We start from the raw sequence: 20,110 nt of genomic DNA, 5'->3' as shown, positions 1-20,110 counted from the left end.
GGCACCCCACTCCACATCTTCCCTGGAGGGATGTTCTCCATGGCAGCTCTGGGTACAGTTTCATGCACTGTCACCCGCAACCAGCAACACCTCTGGGGATCTGGATCACAACTGGGTTACCATTTGCCTCCTTTCATCCCCGAATCACCAGCTGGTTATTCTCTTTCCTCTTTGACAGAAGGACCAATTACACTTTTCTATTCTGCAGAAAAATATCTTTAGAATAATAACATTTTGATGTCACTATGTGCTGGTTTTTTTTCAATTTTTATTGTAAAATATACATAAATGCCAAAGAATATACACACACACACACACACACATATATATATATATATAGAATACATGTAGTTTAAAGATCAATAATAAAACAATTGCACATGTACCTACCACCTAACTTAAGCAAGAACTCCTTTTCTTTTTTTTTTTTTTTTTTGAACATTTAAAAAAGTTTATTTCTAGCCCTGAAAGAACAAAATTATTGAACAAGGTCATCAAATACAGCAGTTAATGTCAATGTAACAATTAAATAACTGAATGGGATTAAATTAAAAATAAAAGTCAATATAAAATTTGAAGACAAAACAGAAAAGACAAGTTACTTTCACTTAGTTCCATTTCTATCTAACAAAAACAAAAACAAAACAAAACAAACAAACAAAAAAAACACAAGACATTCCTACCAAAGATGCTTGACAGAATTATCATACATTTCTTTCTCTCTCATTTGGCAACATTCTAGAATGGTGAATGAGAAAGACTTCAGTTCTCTCAAGGCCAGGCCAGTGCTTGGTTCTCCTTTGTAATTCCCACAATATCTACCACAGTGTCTTTGTCAAAGTGGTCAATAAATGTGTTAGTGAGAAATAAAATCTCTGTGTGTGTGTATTTTTTCCACCTTTATTACACATACTCATATACACACACTGTGGAAAAACTGATTTTAGTTGTTTATTGTGGGAGCAGTTGAGACAAGGAAGACAATCTGCTTTTTATATTACTATAATTTCACTAAAAAAAACCCCAAAAGAATCTTAATCTGGATTTTAGCTATATTCCATAATGATTTTTTGACATTTCACTGGATATGGATCTCAGTACATTTTAAAACTTTTAGATTAAAAAACTGATGCAAATTTAAGCACCCATTTTTTTTTTTCCTAATTATAGCTACTGCCTGATCAGATCTAAAATTATTCTGGCTAGAATACAGTGTATATATAAACAAACATGTATTTATGTGAGCCCTACAAAGAAATACTCATAGGTAGTTTTAAATTGCTTATTAAAGGCACAGGTCATTTAGGACTGGTGGTAACTAGATACATTTTAAGCAGCTTAATATTTATATGTTGAGAAGAGAATTTGTACTGTGTGCCAGGCACTCAACACATGAAAACAGAGTTGTGTTAGCCTTAGTTTCTTATGCTAGCACAATCACTCTACTTGTTTACTATTCTATGTAGGATGAAATATTCAATATTTTCATGGTTTCCCAGTTTTAACTGTCCCTAAAAGCAGCAAAAGGAACAAGAGGAGAAGGAAACTTTTAGACTGCCAGAGAGTCTGAAATATAATAAATACTACAGTAATATTGTCTTAATAACAAAAGAGGACTACTAAGGTAATTTTTAGATTTAAATGGGAATTTTCATTCTAAAGTAATGACAAAAAGGTAAATACAAAAGGCAGTTATTAAAAAAAAACCATGAATCTTGATTCAGATATAATTTTTCTTGCAACAACATGTGAACATTTTAATTTAAAATTAATAAATCACAATTCTGTATTGCTTTTAAGATTAAGATTCAATAATTGACACATTTCAGAATTAACCAAAGTACATTTCTATTACAAGTTAGTTTATCCAAGTAAGTAAAGAATAAACCACAGCGTAGCTCCCTTAACCTAGGAGTCAGGTTTTTATGAAAGTCCGTTGCCAGCAATGGACATGCAGGTAACCATCAAGGAAGTTGTAAATACAAACCCCAAACTGCTTCTATAAACTGAAAAGACCTTTGTTGAGTCACAGGCATAAAAATGGGGCATTGGCACTGCATTCAGTGAATATGACCTTTATGACTTACGCATGGAAGTGCCTTCTAGAGTGGTCATGAGGATCACAGTCTTATACCATCTAGTTGATTTTCTATTTCATTGGTAGCATCTTCTTTATCATAATCCATCCAGACAACTATTTACAAAGAATGTTCAAATCTGGAACTCAAGAGACACTGTAGCTTTCCACCAGAAATAAACCAGCTTATTTCTGTAAAGTAATTTAGTAATAGCTGTAGAAGGCCAATATAATCCAGAGAAAAATGAAATCAAGAATCAAATTGAAAACAGAGACTATTAAGTGCTCTAGATACAAGTTTCACTAATTATCTTACTTATTTTCGTGAATACCTTCCTGCATTACCAATTAAAAGAACAAACAAACCCCACCAGCCATTTCTATCCTTATACCTGTATCTTAACACAGACATGATGGGAATGATAGGAAATAAAACTCATATTAAGTTCTCCTAATGTACTCCAAAACATCAAAATTATTTTTATTCATGATTTGTACTATTGCAGGATGGCAAGTAGGTGTGAAGTCAATTAGGAGCGAATGGTGGGAACAAAAAGCCAGAACTAAAGCACATATTTTTCTCTTTCATGTGGCTCTTGGCATGTCAGAAGGGACAATACTGCCTCCAAAAGCCAAACAATTAAAATGATGAGAGAAGAAGAGGAGAGGAGGGGAAGGGAGAAGAGAGGGCACTCTAATAATTAATGCTACAGGTCACAGACCTTTTTTAAATCTTTAAAATAAAAAATGTATTGCTATCAACAAGCACATTTCATTACTCTTTCTTTCTCCAGTTTTTTACATGAATATTATTTACTTATTTGAAAAAAATCTAAAGTAACTCAACATCTCAAATGACCCATGAATTTACCAAGAAGTACTTTGTCACTTAAGTTCTCACAGACAGTAAAAATGTTGGTAATGGGCTGGGAACAATGTTTATAACAAATCTCTACAGTTTACTGGTCAGAAGCTGCATCTCTAAGTAACTGACATTTCTCTTTCATGAATATAATCTTATCTATTTTAGAGCTCACCAAGGTTCAAGCCTCTCACTTTGTCTCTGCTAGCTCCAAATATTTTTTACCTTTAAATGGAAAAAAAAAGGTTAACTTTTAAATTCTGAAAATTCAATGGTTATTATATTATTTACCATGGGAAGGGGGGGGAGGAGTAGGGTGAGAAAGGGTTAATTAAAAAACAAACTAGCTAAAATTACAACATATACAGAAACTTATTTCCAAAATGAAGGGAAAAAAAGAGGGAAGGGGAAAGTAGCGGCACAAACCAAAGTCCTGAAGCCAAATCTGAAGAGGACATAGAAAGAAAAACGAAAGTGTAAGAAAGTAGAGTCAATGGGATTCTTTTTATGTTTCAATGATTTAGTTATAAATATAGATTATTAGTCTTCTCTCTATACATGTAACAAATGCCAAACAACTCACTATTATGAAATTTTTAAAACTGGTTCTTTCACATTTGTTAAAAAAGGTAAAAATCACATACTTTTCTTCCCTTCCTTCAGTTCAAATTCTGAACTGAAATATTACATGTAACAATAGCTGGTTCTAACTTCTATACAAAGTTAAACCATATTGAACTCCTTTGCCAATATAAGGAGCTACAAAATTTCTATCACACTTGCCTCCAATTTAGGCATAAGAAACATTTCTCAAAGCAACTCAAAAGGAGCAAGTCAAGGAAAAGAAAGTTATGAAGAAGAGAGAAAAGAAGACTAGCAGATAAAACACATACTCTGCAAAACTCAAATCTGCCATTCAAGTACTGAAAATACCCCAAAAGGGACAATGAATGGGATCTATTATAATGAAGTCAGCAAAATAAAATGCAAATCTCAAGCATGATAAATGGCCCTGATGGGCTTTCTGCTGAAAGACGTAAGGCTAGTGATTCAGTCCACAATTCCTTTTGGACCCTAAAGAAGGGATTCAATAGAAAGTTGTCATTCTGTTTTGCAATTTTTTCTTGGTTATCTTCAGGAAATGGTAGCTTGTTTTTTTCCTCCATGTTATGTAGACCATTTCTTTAAACCCCAAAAGAATAATATTTTTCATATATTAAAAGACTTCTTTTAGAAAATGGAAAAAAGAATATGAGGCCACGGCAATGATGTTAATGGTTACTCTTCATTGCTTCTTTAGCTGCCATGATCAGTGGTGTCAAGCTGGATAATGGTTTGGCCAGTTTCAGGAAGGGATGCTGTAACAATTCTCTGGCTGAACCCCTTTTCTCCACATCCATCTCCAAACATCGATTTAAGAAATCCTGAAATATTGGGGAAAGTTTCTCTGGGTTTTGAAGTTCTGGGGTTCCATTAGTCGCTATCAGGTACAAGGCCCTCAAAGGATTTTCATTGAGGTATGGAGGCTCTCCTTCTACCATCTCAATAGCCATAATACCCAGAGACCAGATGTCAACCTTAGGGCCATAAGCTTTCCGTGTAACCACCTCTGGTGCCATCCAGTATGCCGTTCCAACCATAGTACTTCGCTTGCTCTGCTCAGGGGTGATCTGGGCACAGAAACCAAAGTCAGTAAGTTTAACAGATCCTTCCATGCCCAAAAGCACATTGTCGCTTTTGATGTCTCTGTGGATCACTTGATTAGCATGTAAAAACTCCAATGCCTGTAAACACTCTCTGCATACAGCAGCAATCTGTGCTTCATCCATGCAGGTCTCTGCTACAACATCAGTAAGTGATCCCCCAGCAAGGTACTCCATTACCACAAACAATTCATCTCCCACCAGGTAACTGTCTAAGAAGTTAACCATGTTGGGATTCTTTAATTCTTTCATCACCAGAATCTCATTAATGATCAATTCCTTCTTTGGCTGTTTCTGTAAATTAATCTGCTTAATAGCAACCTCTTGTCCCAATGCCACATCAGTAGCAGTGAAAACTGTGCCAGAAGCCCCTTGCCCAATTTTTTCATATCTTGTGTATTTTTTCTTAGGGTCACCTATGCTTACAATAGTTCTTAATTTCTCCATAATCTCTTCATCTGTCATTTTGGCCTTCTTTTTCTGTTTGTCTGAAGTCTTGGCACCACTATCAACATTAGAATCACCAACTGGTGCAGGAATAGGATCAATTACAGACCGTGTATAAATTGATTTTGTATGATCTGGTCGTGGGGCAATAACAGGAGGAGGAGTCTCTTCATCATCATCGTCTTCTTCTGTTACTAGTGCTGTTTCCGAACCCTTGGTATTCAGTGCTGGTGTTCCAGACGGGAAGCCATCTTTCTCAGGACGAGTAAAGCTCAGGTATTTCTGCTTCACTGTGTTGGAGTCATAGAACTTTAAGACATCCAGCACAGCCTGAGGATTCTTCTTTTGCTCTAGTTTGGTGATATTGGAAGTCTGTAATAATCGAGCCCACTGTTCTGGCATGCCAGTGAATTCTCCAGTAACAGCATCAAAGCCAACATGGATGGTGTGCTCAAAATCAGATGGAGGAGAAATTTCTGGCCTTTCCTTCTCTTTCTTCTTACTTCCTTTCTCTGTGCTTGAGAATATAGAGATGATTTTATTCCTGGGCTTTTTTTCCTCTGGAACAGAGGGCAAAGGTTTTAAACTGTGATTGGCTGACAAAGGGTCTTTGCCTCCAGTGCTAAAAATGGTACTGCTCATTCGCACGGGGGGTGCTGGAGGCTTGTCTTCCAGTTCTCCGTTATCATACATGATTCACAATTATGATATGGCCCCAAGCGAGGAAAGGTCTCCTTTTCTAAATAAAGCTATTTTGTGATTCTAAGTGGATTCTCCCACTCCCTTTCCTGAGTCTGTGGGTCTGAGGTGGGTGGTATGTGTGGCCTTAGTGACTCTGAAGCTGCTTTCTAGTACTTCTTTCTGAAAAAAGAGAAAAGTACAAATAGAGTGTGTAGAGGGCACCCTGAGCTGTTTGCAAGCAGAAGTTCCGACGATTACACTTAGTGGTTGGTGTGGCTGTGTGGGTCGCTGTTGGTTTCTCCTGGCAGGTGCTCCCTGGCCCCCTGCTCACCTACATGGCCCCTTTGTGTGAATGAGGAAAAGGCCCTCTTGCTATTTGCCAGACATTTTCTGTAGTAACTATATGTACAAACATTTATCATGACTATGAATGTGACTAGCGGCTCCTGGAGTCTACAGGCCACAGCCTTAACTCACAGTAAACACAGAACTGGCCACAGGGCCCTCTGGTGGGCTGCATCAGATATACACTGAATGCCTGCTCAGACCAGACCCCTGCTCTCCTGGATCCCCCATGACTGGACTTGGGAGCAAGGTGTTTTTTGGGTGTGTGAGCTGGGAGTCAGCTAACAAGCTGGAATCATTCTTGAGCTGGGTCAGGGCCCTATGGTTACCAGCCGAAGTGGGCCCAGGATTTACCTTATTTAGCATGTTGCCAACGCCAAGTAAACCCTGAGAGGCCATGTTGTACCAGGCTGATGAGTTCACAGCTCAGGTGGGATTCTAAATGCAGCGTGCCACAGTCCTGCACAATCCTGGGTAAAGTCTCTCGTTGATGTGATTGTTGATATCGCCTCTTTTCCCTCTTAAAAGCATCTTAGTCTTGGACAATAAATTATATGGTCATGTTTATTAGTCAACTTTTTGCCATGGTAACAACCACCTTTGAGACCTTAGTGACTTAAATAAAACATCAACTATTTACGTTTTGCGCATGGATCTGTGGATCAGTTTCTGCCCTGCCCCAGTCCGTGTGTCAGGTTTAAGTTTGCTCCTCATTCTGGACTTTGGGCCTATGCCACAAGTCTTCCTTTATGGCGCTCAGGCTGAAATATCAGCCCTATTTAAGACCTCTTCTTCTCACAGCAGAAGGTGGGAACCCAAGAGTCCTCTGGTCCAAGGTGGCATGGGCCACATCTACTCATATTTCATTGACTGGAGCAAGTCACGTGGCCAAGACCAGCATCAGGGGGTTTGGATTTATGCTTCTTCCTTGGAGGGGGCACTATGTTGTGGAAGAGTGAATATTTGGTAAATAATAATATGGAATTATCACGACACACTCCTAAACCTTACTGCCTTCTGGTGTACGCCTCCTCCAGCCTATGCTATTCTCCTAGTGGTGTCTGTGTCAGGACAGTGCTGAAGTGATTAACAGGATGTAGGGAGGGGCTTTTGCCTCTGTTTGGATTACATAACGTAGTAGGGGGTTTCGCTGTGTTGTGGCGCTCTCGTTGGAGCAGGTGGGGGCCGATGTTTGCTGTGGCAGCCTGATTAACTGGGAGGGGCCTCCTCCTTCCCTGTGCCCCCAGTACTACCACCTGTCATGGAAGTTTTCACCAACAAATCTTCCATCCTGCTCTGTGAGCTCTCAGAGCCATGTGGAACCTGTGGCCAAACCGTGCTCTCCTCCACCTCAAGTTGGGGCTCCATGAGGTGTGATTTCTGGTGCCCTGTACTTTGCCTCCACTGACTCTGTTCCTTGTCCCCCATCCCTGCCCTTTTTGCTCTGCACCTGAGATTGTTAATTTTTATTTATCCCTCAGTGTCCCTTCATTTGCCTGTGTTAAGTGTTCAGCCCTGATTGGCTTTTCCTTTAAAACAATCCCAGAAATTCCTCAGCATTACTCGTTCACCGATGGAGAGAAGGTACCTGTCCTTGTTTTCCATAGTCATATAGTTTGCATATCCCATTTCAGTGATATTTAAGGAGAGAAGTGGGATAAGCAAAGATTTTGAGCTCAGTTACCCATGTTGAAGCTGGAACCCCCATGGTTCCAAACAGAAACATAATATTGTTTCGCCACAAGGGCAGAGATTGATTGGGAGGCATAGAGGAGAGATACATTAGATCCATCACCAGCCCTGGCAGCTGGCTTTCTGTCAAGAGCAATTTTTCATGAAGAAATTGTTTTATCATTTCATAAGAATGATCAAGTACCTTCAGAGTCATGTTGAAAAGCACACGGACAGTAGGTGGTCAGCTTGACTCCGTAGGTAAGTGGCTTGCAGGAGGGGTTCACGTACATGCCTCAGCAGAGATGCAAACTGCCTCATGTCATGGATTGTTGGTGTGCCGTGGATCGTTGAAATTGTGACTATTAAGTAACTGAGTCCTAATTTTCTCCTTCACTAGAATATGAGTCTGTGAAAGTAGGAGTGTGTCTATCACGTTCTCCATTGCATCTCCAAAGCCTGGCACAGTCCCTAGCATGTAATGGACAGCCAGAAAACTTTGGCTGAAGCAATACAAGTATTAATGATGGACAGTAAAGGCAGAACCTGGGGAGAATCCTTGGGGCTCCAGGATGTAATGGAGCCCAGCGAGGGCAGGTAGGGGTGTCCTTTAAAGGGAGGAGTTGATAGCACCACAGTGCCAGGAATGAGTTCAGGTCGATGCCTCAGCTTCCCTGGCTCTACTGTAGGGTGGAGTGGAAACCTCAAGAGGGTTGGGCTTTGTTCTGAGAATTGGGTGCACAGCCACTGGACACTGCACTGCCATGGACCCTAGCTGAGGCCATGGGGCTGCGGTCCACGTAGCAGATGTTGTTGCCCCCACCAAAACCCCACTCCATTAACACTTGAGCACGTGCCTGCTGACCTCCAAGGCCAGCCCTACATTTATTTGAAATGTGGGAATTTTCTGGCCACAGAAACTTACCTTGCCACCCATGCTGCAGGTTAGAAATGCCTCTTGAGAGCTGCCCTCAAATCAATGACTGAAGGGGTTGATGTTATAAATAACCCAGTCCCCTGGTCTCTGGGGTGTGGAACCTCCCTAGCAGCTGAACCTCTGGTCTCCCACTGTGGTAACTGGCTTGATAAAGTCCCCCTTACTGGCTGCTTTCTTACTCCCCTGGATTACTTCCCTACTCTCCTACCTGGGTCACTTCCCTACTTCCCTACATGTGTTTTCTTCACCTTCTAAATTAAATAAACCTCTTGCCCTTGAATACTTGTCTCAGTTCTGCTACTGGGGAAACCCAAACTATGACCATCGTCCCCGGGTCCTGGGCACCTGGCCACCAGGTGGTGGGTATTCTTGAGGCTTGGGAGGACTTGAGCTTCATTTTGCTTAGACCCTTAAAAGTTCCTATCAAAAAGAGGGGGAAAAAAGCACTCTAATTTCTCTTGTTTTAAAAAGATGTTACTTAAACAATTCCCAAATTTATATTATACTGCTCTCTGAGATGACAGAGGAATTTTTAAGGACAGTTGAAGCTATCCTGCTCCCAGAATATCAATGATTTGTATTGCCGAGGGACAGGGTCTCAGTTGACTTGCAGGGCATTCCTGGTCCCCTGAATACACCCTGTCTCTTGCTATTGCAGGCTGTTTGTTTCTAAACATGCCTGCATGTTACATCCTCTGCGCTTGTATCTGAGTCCTCAGTGTCCCTGCCTCAGAGTCGGGTGACCCAGCAGCATGCCCAGCCTGGCCTTCTGCCATCACTCCTGACGGATGCATGGATGAGAGGGTCTTTCTGCCTGCACCGTGCAGTGGGTGGGCACGGGAGGAGCAATCCCACTGACCTTTGATCTTTGCTTCTTTGCAGATATCTCAGTGAGCCTGCTGACCCTTGTGGTCACTGCCTGTGGCCTCGCCCTCTTTGGCGTGTCTCTCTTCGTGTCTTGGAAACTCTGCTGGGTTCCGTGGCGAGAACGAGGCCTGTTCTCTGGTAGCAAAGACAACAATCAGGAACCTCTTAACTACATGGACACAGAGACCAACGAGCAGGAGAACAGTGAGGGCTTCCTAGACCCTCCCACCCCTTGTCCAGACTCCTCCATGAAGATCAGCCACACCTCCCCTGACATTCCCCTCTCGACCCAGACAGGGGACCAGGAGAACTGTGCCCATGGCGTCCGTGTACAGCGCCAAGTCACAGAGCCAACCTCATCAGCTCGGTCAGTAATGCCCCCTTCCTTTCTGGAAGCACCACCCTGTTCCCTTCTCTTGTCAGCAGTAGCACTGACTAGCCAAGGAGCCTGTAACCTGTCACATGTCCATTAGGTATCAGAGAAATGAATATGGGAAAGCTTGATGCTTCTTATACTCCTGTTAGGTTCCTGAGCACTGCTTAGTTTGTACTTAGTTCATAATAACAATAGTTAACACTGCTAAGACGTACCATGTCCAGGACTATCTAAGAACTTCATGTGTATTATTTTATTATCGCTCACAACCTTTGTGTGAGATGGATCTTATTATCATTTTCATCTCACAGAAGAAGAAACTTAAGTCAAGGAGATTAAGAAACAAAGTCATATATTGGTAAGCACCCAGGTCAGGGTTTGAACCCCGGTTCAAACAACACCAGAGCCCAAGTTTTTACCCACTCTTCCGTGCTGCTCTCATAGTGCTATGGCGTTGATTCTCCGTGCCTCTGACCTAGCCTAGCTGTCACACACAGGCTCTCTGTAGAGTCCACCAGTGGCTGGAGGTCTTTGTCCATCTCCAGGCTTTTCAAGGTCTCCAGAGTACCCAGGCCCAGTGTCGCTCTCTTTACATGGGCTGCATGCTCTGTGCTCTTGCGCAGTAGAGAAATAATATAGTGCAGTGATTAAAAAGCAAGGGCTCTGGGGTCCAGTGAACTAGCTTTACCTACAAGTATGATATTGGACACGTTATTTAGCCTTCGTCTGTTTCTGTTTCGTCTTGTGAGAGGGGAACGGTGATAGGTGGTTTTGAGAATGAGATGATAACATGTGCGTCACATGTGCTTTGCACAGGCTGCATCTAGCACCTGCTCCACACCCTGAGCTGCCATTTTGCTTTCGGTGCTGCTATCATCATCATCATCATTGAGACCTGCCTCTCCCAAGACTCAGATGCATACAGGTGGCTTTGAGGCTCAGCAGCCAATTCTGAATCACTGTATATAAAAATTCACTCTCAATAAGAGACTTCAGGAAAAGAGACCCAGAAAGCAGCTTTCTTTAAAATGAAAATATTTGCTTGAGTGATAGCTGGAGGAATAGCATGTGCTGTTATTTGGAAAGTACAAGCACAGTTTGGGGTTATTTTTTTTTTTTAATCTTTTTTATTTGTTCTCTAGAAACAGAAATAAGATCTTACCCTTTTTTATGTTAATCAAGTTTATCCTAGAGACTCTGCTCATTCACATTAAGTAGGATGGAATATGACAGTTTATAATTTAATTTTTTCAGAAAGCTATTTTAGCATCATTTCCAATTCTGAATTAGAGAGCTTTACCTAAAATATTCCTCTGTGAGGAAATGGATGGTTGTTTGCCATTTGATTTAGAAGAAATCCTCAGATTTTATCATTAGGATTTCTCTTCAGATTTAAGACTTAAATATAACCGGAGCTCTGTCTGATGCTGCCGTGAAGTTTGTGCGGTGGTGCAGACTCGTGATAAAATCCTTTCAGTGCTTCAGTAAGTAGGGCCTTCAGGTGGGGTCTCCATTGAAATTGTCTCCTATCTGGTTTGACTCTGCATGTTAATTTTTCTGATCTGGGTTCCATCAATACAGAGTGATAGTACTGTGTTTTTATTAGATTATAGGTCTGAGGACTCTGCCATAATTCTAATGAATTGATAGCAATCATATCACTATAATTATTACAATGTTTATCCTAGAAAAATGTATAAGTAACCTGCATATCAAAAAATAGATTTCATTTAAAACTAAAAACTGTAGATATCTTCACCACTGATTTGTAGAAATTGGGTAGGAGGAAAAAAAAAACTAAAAAGAGAGAGGGAAGGAATTATCCCTGTAAAATGCATTTTACATTTAGACTTATTCTAGTTTTGGAGTCATGCAATTAAATTTTCTCTTCTGATGGCCAAAACCAAGTTTGGTAATATCTGACTACCATACAAAAACTAAACTCTTTCCAGCTGCATTTGACCTAATACTGATAATTTGCATCATTTCGCATTTCAAACATTCTTATCTAAATTACTGCTGACCTAGTTTTATGGGTTATGTCTAGAAATACATATCTTTGACTCATGGTCTTTCCATAATAAGAAGGGTGTGGTCTTCTAATTCTTTAGGGTTGTGTTATAAACACACACGCACACACAAAGCCTTTTTACCGACAGAGCGGGCAAAATGAATGAAATTTCCTTGATGCTCCAGAACATTTTTTTTTTTTTTTTTTTTTTTTAATTTTTTTTTTTTAATTGTATAGCTACTTTATTTATTTATTTATTTATTTTTGGCTGTGTTGGGTCTTCGGTTCGTGCGAGGGCCCTCTCCAGCTGCGGCAAGTGGGGGCCACTCTTCATCGCGGTGCGGGGACCGCTCTTCATCGCGGTGCGCGGGCCTTTCACTATCGCGGCCCCTCCCGCTGCGGGGCACAGGCTCCAGACGCGCAGGCTCAGCAGCTGTGGCTCACGGGCCCAGCCGCTCCGCGGCATGTGGGATCCTCCCAGACCAGGGCTCGAACCCGTGTCCCCTGCATTAGCAGGCAGACTCCCAACCACTGCGCCACCAGGGAAGCCCCTCCAGAACATTTTTAACATTCTTTTTTAAGTAGCATTTTACATACCATATTTGGGGAGAGGGAGGGTACTCTTTGCTGAGATGGCTCTAAACAGTCTGCTCTGCTAGTTATTATTTCTGTTCCCTTCTTTCTCATTATGATCTTTACTTTCTCACTGCTGTCACTTTCTTTCTTACTGCTTCCCTCCTGCAGCTGTTATCACTTGTCCCAAAGTTCCCTGGGCACCTGCTCAGCCCAGAGCGCACAAAGCTTAGACTCCCAGTTAAGGCCTCCCCACTGTCATGGCGATTGGCACAGCTTCAGCCATGGCATTTGCGTCGGAAGTCCCACTGTCGTCTGGCCTCTTCAGCTTGGATATGTGTGGCTCCCACCACCGCCTTTTGGAATGTCCTAAAGATGAGCTTTGCTCCATCTTCTAAGAATGTTTCTGGTCAGGATGACTTTCTTTTGTTCTTCCAAGATCAAGCATGTTTGCATTCTGTTTCTGGTTAGCTCAGTTGCTATGAGAACCCTCCAAAATTCCTGTTAATTCCTTTCAATTTGGATGAAATCCCTTTTGTATAATGACCTAATATCCTGGGAATGTGGATCTTTTTTTTTTAAAGAACTTTTCAATACCAGAACATTTTAGAGGTCTCTACTCCAAATATATGAAAATCCCTGGATCCTCAAAATAGAAGGAACCTTGAAAGGCCATCTAATCCATTTCCTGATTCATGTCCCAAGATGAAAGTTCAATCTGTTTTTTTTTTTTTTTTTAAGTCTTCTCAAATTTCCTTTAAAATACTTTGGCTTTATAAAAATTTCAATTTCCACACCACAAACTCCTTATCAGGTCTGTTAAGGCCTGTGTAATACTGCGACAGTCTGCTGCTGTCAGCTATCGGCCTCACCTCCCAGCCAGGCCACCATGTGGCATCAACCCAGAGGACCCTGTTAACATGGACTCAGTTAAGAGGCCTCACCCGAAAAAGCTCATCACATTCCATCCACACTAGCTTCTCTCTTGGTTCCTTCAGTATCCCTGACTTTTCCTGCCTTGGTACCTTCACACATGCTATTCCCTCAGCCTGGAATGCTTTTCCTTTTCCTTTGCCATGCCAGGCTCCTATTGCAGCCTTAATGTCCCTGCTAAAGTGTCACCTCCTCAGAAAGGTCTCCCTCACCACCCTATCTGAAGTATGTGTTCTTTCCTCCACTCCCTCCCACTCTTTATTTTCCCACAAGTTGCCTTACTTTCACTTCTTCACAGGATTAAAATCTATTTCTAACTCTACGATTGTTTGTTTATTGCCTATACCCCCCTCTAGACTATGAGTTCTGTGAGTTCAAAGACCATATCTGCTCTGCTTCTCCCTGTATATCTAACCCCTAGTGCAGCCTCTGGCACATAGTGGAATTTTTCATGAATGACTGACACAGTACATTCGTCAATATCAGGCCACTTTTCTCATGTTCTGCTGACAAAAATGGCAAAGCGCAAAAGTATAAACTGAGTAGAGCCTATAATGGTATGAAGCCAATGGAAGGTCACTTGTCCCAGGTCTCACGTTCATCAGAGCCTTACATTTAGACTTTTGAGCTTGTCTCTGAATTAAGCAATCCTTAGAGTCACAGAAATACTCTGACAGAATTGAAAGAAGACGACAATTTAAGTCTTCTGAATTTGAGTCCCATTACTGGCCACAACTCCAGTAAGTGGCCCACTAGGATTAAGTGCTGCAATTACTCTAGGAGTGGCACAGTTTTATTAAGCTATATATTTTTATGTGTTGAGAGCATTGGTTAGATGTAAACATTTGAAACATAATTTTTTGAATTACTCTTTTAGTTACTTCTTCAGATTTTAATAAACTGACAGCTTCAAAAATGGAAGTTGCCTAGACCTCTCTCAACTTCCATGAGACCCTGAAACCAGGTGTAAATATGTATTTTCTCTACTGAGATTTAATTATCAGAAACGATTATGTCCATGGCATTTATATATTTACTCTAGACACACGTATTAAACATTTGCTATGTGCAAAGTTCTATGTTATGTGCTAGTAATAAAGAGGGAGAAAAGATATAGCCCTGGCCTTGAAAGGGCAAATATACAAAAGAGCACCAATTACACATATTAAAGTGCTCAGATTGTTCTTTAGACGATTAATCTGGCAAGAGTGTATAAGATGCGTGGGATGGGGTGAAGACTGGATATAGGGGTCCAGTTCAGACCTGTGATGATGAGGACCTGAACTCAATTGGAAGCAGTGGGAATGGAAAGAGCCATGAGATGTGAGCTACTTTAGAGAAAGTGTTGGTGGACATAGGCTCATTTTAGTCACGGGATAAAATATTTGACGATGACACCAAGGTTTCATGCCTTTTTAACTTGGGGGAGGGTGGGAGCAGGACATACTTCAGTGTATCCAGCTGCACTTAACCCCACACCTCCACCATCCGAGGCCTGATGCGTGCATCTCCATTATCTCACTCACTCTAAAGGCCTCCGAATCCCAGAACAAGAAAGCCTCAGATTCCCATTTCCTCCTACCCTTGTAGTCAGATAACTGTGTCTGTCCATCTGCTACTCCCCCTTCTTCTGTCTGTTTGTGGTTCAGAACAACCCAACCCTCTCCTCTCCATCACAAGGGAAGATTCCAAGAAGGCCTGTTTCTCCTGTTTCCAAATTTCCCTGTCGTGACTTGAACTTTGTAAAGAAACCCGTGATGGTTCTGAAGTCACAATTTCCTTCTCTCTTTCCTGTCTTTGGACCCCCCAAAGCCTTGTAAACACTGGTACCCCAAACCAGGGAAGGGATAGGCCAAGTTTCCCCTCTGAGATGGGGTCCCTGAGATGAGGGAGGGTAGAAGAGTGTACACTTGTCCATGGTTGCAGGGGAAATCCAGCGATGGGAGGGATGCTGGAGATTCTGAACTCTGGTGCTTAATGGAGCCTGGAATGGAGGATATGGGCATGTGTGAGGTGAAAGCTGCCGGGACAGAAGAGCTGAAGGTCCCATCCTGCTGGAGAGCTGGGAGCCAAGAGGAAAACTTAGTTAATTTCCCTGTTGAGGTCTAGAGCATCAGCTGGGAGGCTGAGAAGTATGAGGCCAGGTGAAGTAGGTAGGCTTGGCTCAAGTACTATCTCATCCGTGACAGTTTCCCTAGCCAGAGGCCTTCCTCTCTCCCTCTCCCTAACCTCCGGTCAGTTCTTATCCCCCTCTGCCCTGATTTATAGTCAGTGTATGACTGTCTCTTTACTCCTGGCAAGGCACTTCCTTGAAGGCAGTGACTAGGCTTTGCCTCTCTCTCTTCCACCCTACCTGACCCCTTGCTTCGCACATTCAAATTTGTTGAATTGCAGTAATGTCCTCTTTCTTAAGATCCAGTGGAGGTAGTTGGCTTCAAGACACCTAGTTGGTCCTGAAGGTGTACTTTTAGTATTTAAATTGCGCCACTGACTAACTAGATAGCACCCAGAATGGCCCATCATAGGTGGGAACTGACTCCAGACTCAAGTAGGGCCCTTGTTTGAATCCAGCCTGGAGAGAAAAATCAACGGCAGAGGAAACTGGAGCTGGTACCAGCCACTTATGGCCTCTGCATATGGCTGGATACTTGCTGCTCCCTGCCAGACCTTTCTGCCCAGAGATCCCAATAGAGCAGGATCAAAGCTCTATTCTAGCACTACAGAGGTTCAACATCTAGGCAGGGGATGGACCTGGCTGTACTAGTACAGAGAACCAGTTGTAGGTGCCTAACATCATTCCCCTGACTCTCTTCCTCCCCCTGAAAAATCAGAAGATCCAGTGAAAACTTAAGATGGTGGATTTCTCTGTAAGAAATTTAAATCCCACAAGAGAAACATTCACACCACACAGTTTTTGCACATGTGGGAATGTGTGTGGTGGGTGTGGACTCTGTTGGCTGTGACAGGTTCAAGTGACAGCTCTGGGATTGTGCTCTTGTTGTACCATGTGGGTGATTAGTAGTCAGGAGGGTATTTTAGGATGAAGAGGAATGTTTGACATCACAGCATCTGTATGACAAGGGAGAATAATTTCAAACACGTTTCGGGGCCTATTGATCCCATTTTTATGTCTTTATTTCATAAAGTAGTCTTAAGAAAGGAAAAGAAGACAAACTCCAATCTTTACTCTGCCTCTTCAACTATTTACCAACCCCTCAGAGACAGCTTGACTGTTCCCTTTCACCTTCTGGTGGAGAGAGGCTATTTTAATTAAGGTTATTGAGAGGCTGCACAAAATACAATATAATGGCTCTGAACCTGAGCTAAAAACAAACAAAAATAACCTTAAAGACAACTTTGTATGTAATGACTACTTCTCTCACTTTGTGAGGAGCCACACAAGGTAAGGCAAAGAGAATTTCAGGGAAACTTTTAACCCAAACCAATAAGTTTATAGGGTGAAGAGTAGATTCTGATAGCAAATATTTAATTTGCAAATATCAGTTTCCAGCCTTCTCTAACTGAATCCCTATGTACATTTATAGTAGCTTACCTTTAATTTTTATACCCTCAGTGTTTGTTACAGAAATAAAACCCTTCCTCCTCATCACTAATCACCCATGTGGTTCAGCAGTAGCACAGCCACGGAGCTGGCGCTTGCACCTGTCAGAGTCAACGGAGTCCTCTACAAGCAGACACATCCTGTCACATACATTTCCAGAAGAGCAAAAACTGTGTTCTCATAATGAAATGATTTGATTTGACCCAGTAAGAATGTGCAGCCTTAGTAGGCTAAAAGCCAGTGACAGGAAATTTTGTGTAATTTAGAGAAAAATCCATTCTTTTTCAGGTAACACATAGCTAACTATTTCCGTTTCAGGATGACACTATATATCAAGGTGAATAATTTTATTTTTTTAACCAGTTTGTACAAATCTTTACCTCCCACCAGCTGAATAAGCTTCTTTAATGGCATATTAGACAGTTTAGAAAGTGCATTAAACCTTTAAAGCTCCGAGGTCACATGTTAGTAAGTTCATTTCCTGATGCCAGGCCTCAATTTTGAGCTTCAAGCCTTGGGGAGCAGCTTACTTGCATTGATGAGCATTTTGAATATAGGCCAAAAAAAAAAGCCCACAGATCTAAGCTTTTAACAGTGTGTTAATCAGTCTCCCTACATCCCAGGCACAAGTTTCTGGAAGACCTGGAGCTAATGAGGTTATAACTTTTTTCTCTCTTTCTCTTCACTCAAGGCATAATTCAATCCGAAGACAACTCAACCTGTCAAACCCAGACTTCAATATCCAACAGCTTCAAAAACAGGAACAGTTGACTGGAATTGGTCGAATTAAACCGGAGTTATATAAGCAGAGGTCATTGGATAATGAGGATGGGAAAAGGAGTAACAGCAAAGCCTGTGGGAAGCTGAACTTCATTTTAAAATATGACTGTGACTTAGAGCAACTCATAGTGAAGATTCACAAAGCTGTCAATTTGCCCGCCAAGGACTTTTCTGGGACTTCAGATCCTTATGTCAAGATCTATTTGCTTCCCGATCGGAAAACGAAACACCAGACTAAAGTTCACAGGAAGACCCTGAACCCTGTGTTTGATGAAGTGTTTTTGTTTCCGGTTCCCTACAATGACCTTGTAGCCCGGAAGCTTCACTTCTCTGTCTATGACTTTGACAGGTTCTCTCGCCATGACTTAATCGGCCAAGTGGTGGTGGATCACTTCTTAGACTTGACTGATTTCCCCAGGGAGTGCATCCTTTGGAAGGATATCGAATATGTCACCAATGTGAGTCTAACATTTCTTCATTTTGGTTGGGGGAAGGGCGCTTCTCGGTCAGCATGCAAACAGATTACTTATACCTTATTTTATTTGGGGGGGGCAGAGTATAAAATTTATCTCAATGTACTTAGAGCTATTGCTTCAAACCTCCTTGTACCTTTCCAAAAACAAGTCTTTCACAATATTCATTTTGCAGTTTCCGAGAATTACTCATGAAAGCAATATTAATAACATTCTCTCTTTTCTACTTTCTAATTCTAAGCAGTTCCCTAATAGGCATTAGATATTATCCGTCCTCCTTACCTCATTTTCTTTAGAGCTTTCTTAGGTTGTTTGTGCTAAATGGATCCTGGCATCCTATTAACTGTTATCTGCAGCTGAGAGACCGTTGCCTTACTCTCTGAGAGCATTAAGCCCTTGCCATGTTCTCAGGTCAGCTCAGCAGCATTTCCCATGATCAGATCTTCAGCTTTAATCCCAGAAGTGAGAATGATTGGCAAGAGTTGGCACCACATTTTTAAATACAGAATCAAAGTTACAAGGAGGTCAGTCTGAAAACATCTACAGATATTGGCAAAACTAATCTGTACAAGATCAAATCCTATTTAGAGCTCAGGAGAGAGGGCAGAAGTGCTATGTAGTGTTGCCATATATCCATGTTTACATTTAAACACAGTATTGCAGCAGTGATATTTTTACTCCATTTGCATCCTTTTCACTATCTGCAGAGGTGTATTGATGCTCCTGAAATAGAAAGGAAAATTGGACTATCTTAGGGGACTCTGATATTTTAAGGCCACTTGTTTCTTTTCCCTGTCCAGATTCGCTCAGGCAGCTTTGTTAGCTCATCTTCTGAGGGCGATATCGTTCTCTTTCTCTGTCCTGGCATCCAAGACAGCAAGCGGCATAATCCTTACTCCGCTCGGATGATGATCTAGCTTGAGTTTGGAGCCCATTTAGTGAAAGGCTCTCACTCTGCTCAGGAAAGAAACACACAAAATCTCTTCCCAGTGACCAAATACCCACACTGATACTCTCTCATCTCAGCCAGTTTTGTGAACTGGGGACTCACATTCCAAGGGACACCTTCTCTTCACATCCTATGTGATACCAGTGCCAGCTTTGTCCTGCTACTCAAATAAGCAAAGTGGAACATGGAGTTCTGCTGGCCTTTATCATAATGATGAGGAAAGAAAAGAAGGAGCTGGGAAAGGTGCAGAGAACATCAGATGATGAAACTAAGGTGATATGGGAGATTGGGGAAGGAACAGATCTCTTCAAACTTGAAAGATTGTGATATCTGTAAACCAAAAAATGGATGCTGTGGGTGGCAAGGATTGTATCCCAAATCCCAATTGCCAAAATCAGGAGGCAACTTTAGAAGCTTTAAAGAAACAAAATGGGCAGGCTGCTGATATTAAGGGATGAATAGCTCAAGAATGAACTGTCTCACTGGAGTTCTTACCAAGTCCCCTGAGATACTGCTGGCCAACAGTGATGAGTCTTGGTAGAGGGAGATTGGTCATATCATCTAGTGTGTGACATCATTTTATATTTTTTGACTAATGGATTCCGTAAAATAATAGCTGGAGTGGTTATTAGAAATCTCAACAGGGATCCTGCTGTGAGTTGCCTTCTAAAGACTGTGGAAAGAGTAACACTGAGTGCACAGTGGCTGATAAAAATCTGGATAAGGCTGATCCCTGGTGGGCAGGTCTCTTAGAGCTATTTCCCGTGGGATGAGAATATAGAATGACAGCCTGCAGACACCTTTTGGCCCTGAGATCACTGCCATTGTAGCACTCTCCTGTGACTACAAGTTTTCCATCCACT

General features: G+C 41.7%; 2 protein-coding genes across 4 annotated transcripts in view; one reads left to right on the top strand and one right to left on the bottom strand.

Moving 5' to 3' along the window:
- Nucleotides 1-20,110, top strand: part of LOC103015172 (synaptotagmin-9) — a 247,377-nt gene that overhangs the window by 61,633 nt on the left and 165,634 nt on the right. For all 3 annotated transcript variants that reach the window (XM_007172823.2, XM_028164140.2, XM_007172824.2), the window contains exons 2-3: nt 9,606-9,957; nt 17,737-18,283. In XM_007172823.2, the coding sequence (XP_007172885.2) occupies nt 9,606-9,957; nt 17,737-18,283 (899 nt within the window). The remainder of the gene's footprint in view (nt 1-9,605; nt 9,958-17,736; nt 18,284-20,110) is intronic.
- LOC130708802 (serine/threonine-protein kinase PAK 2-like) lies at nt 1,937-5,818 on the bottom strand. The gene has a single exon (XM_057552225.1). The coding sequence runs from the start codon at nt 5,780-5,782 to the stop codon at nt 4,211-4,213; it is 1,572 nt and encodes a 523-aa protein (XP_057408208.1). The 5' UTR covers nt 5,783-5,818; the 3' UTR covers nt 1,937-4,210.

Source organism: Balaenoptera acutorostrata, chromosome 9 (genome assembly GCF_949987535.1).
Source record: "Balaenoptera acutorostrata chromosome 9, mBalAcu1.1, whole genome shotgun sequence".
Taxonomy (NCBI): domain Eukaryota; kingdom Metazoa; phylum Chordata; class Mammalia; order Artiodactyla; family Balaenopteridae; genus Balaenoptera; species Balaenoptera acutorostrata.
Note: the sequence above shows the minus strand (reverse complement) of the source record. Positions and strands in the feature narration are given on the sequence as shown.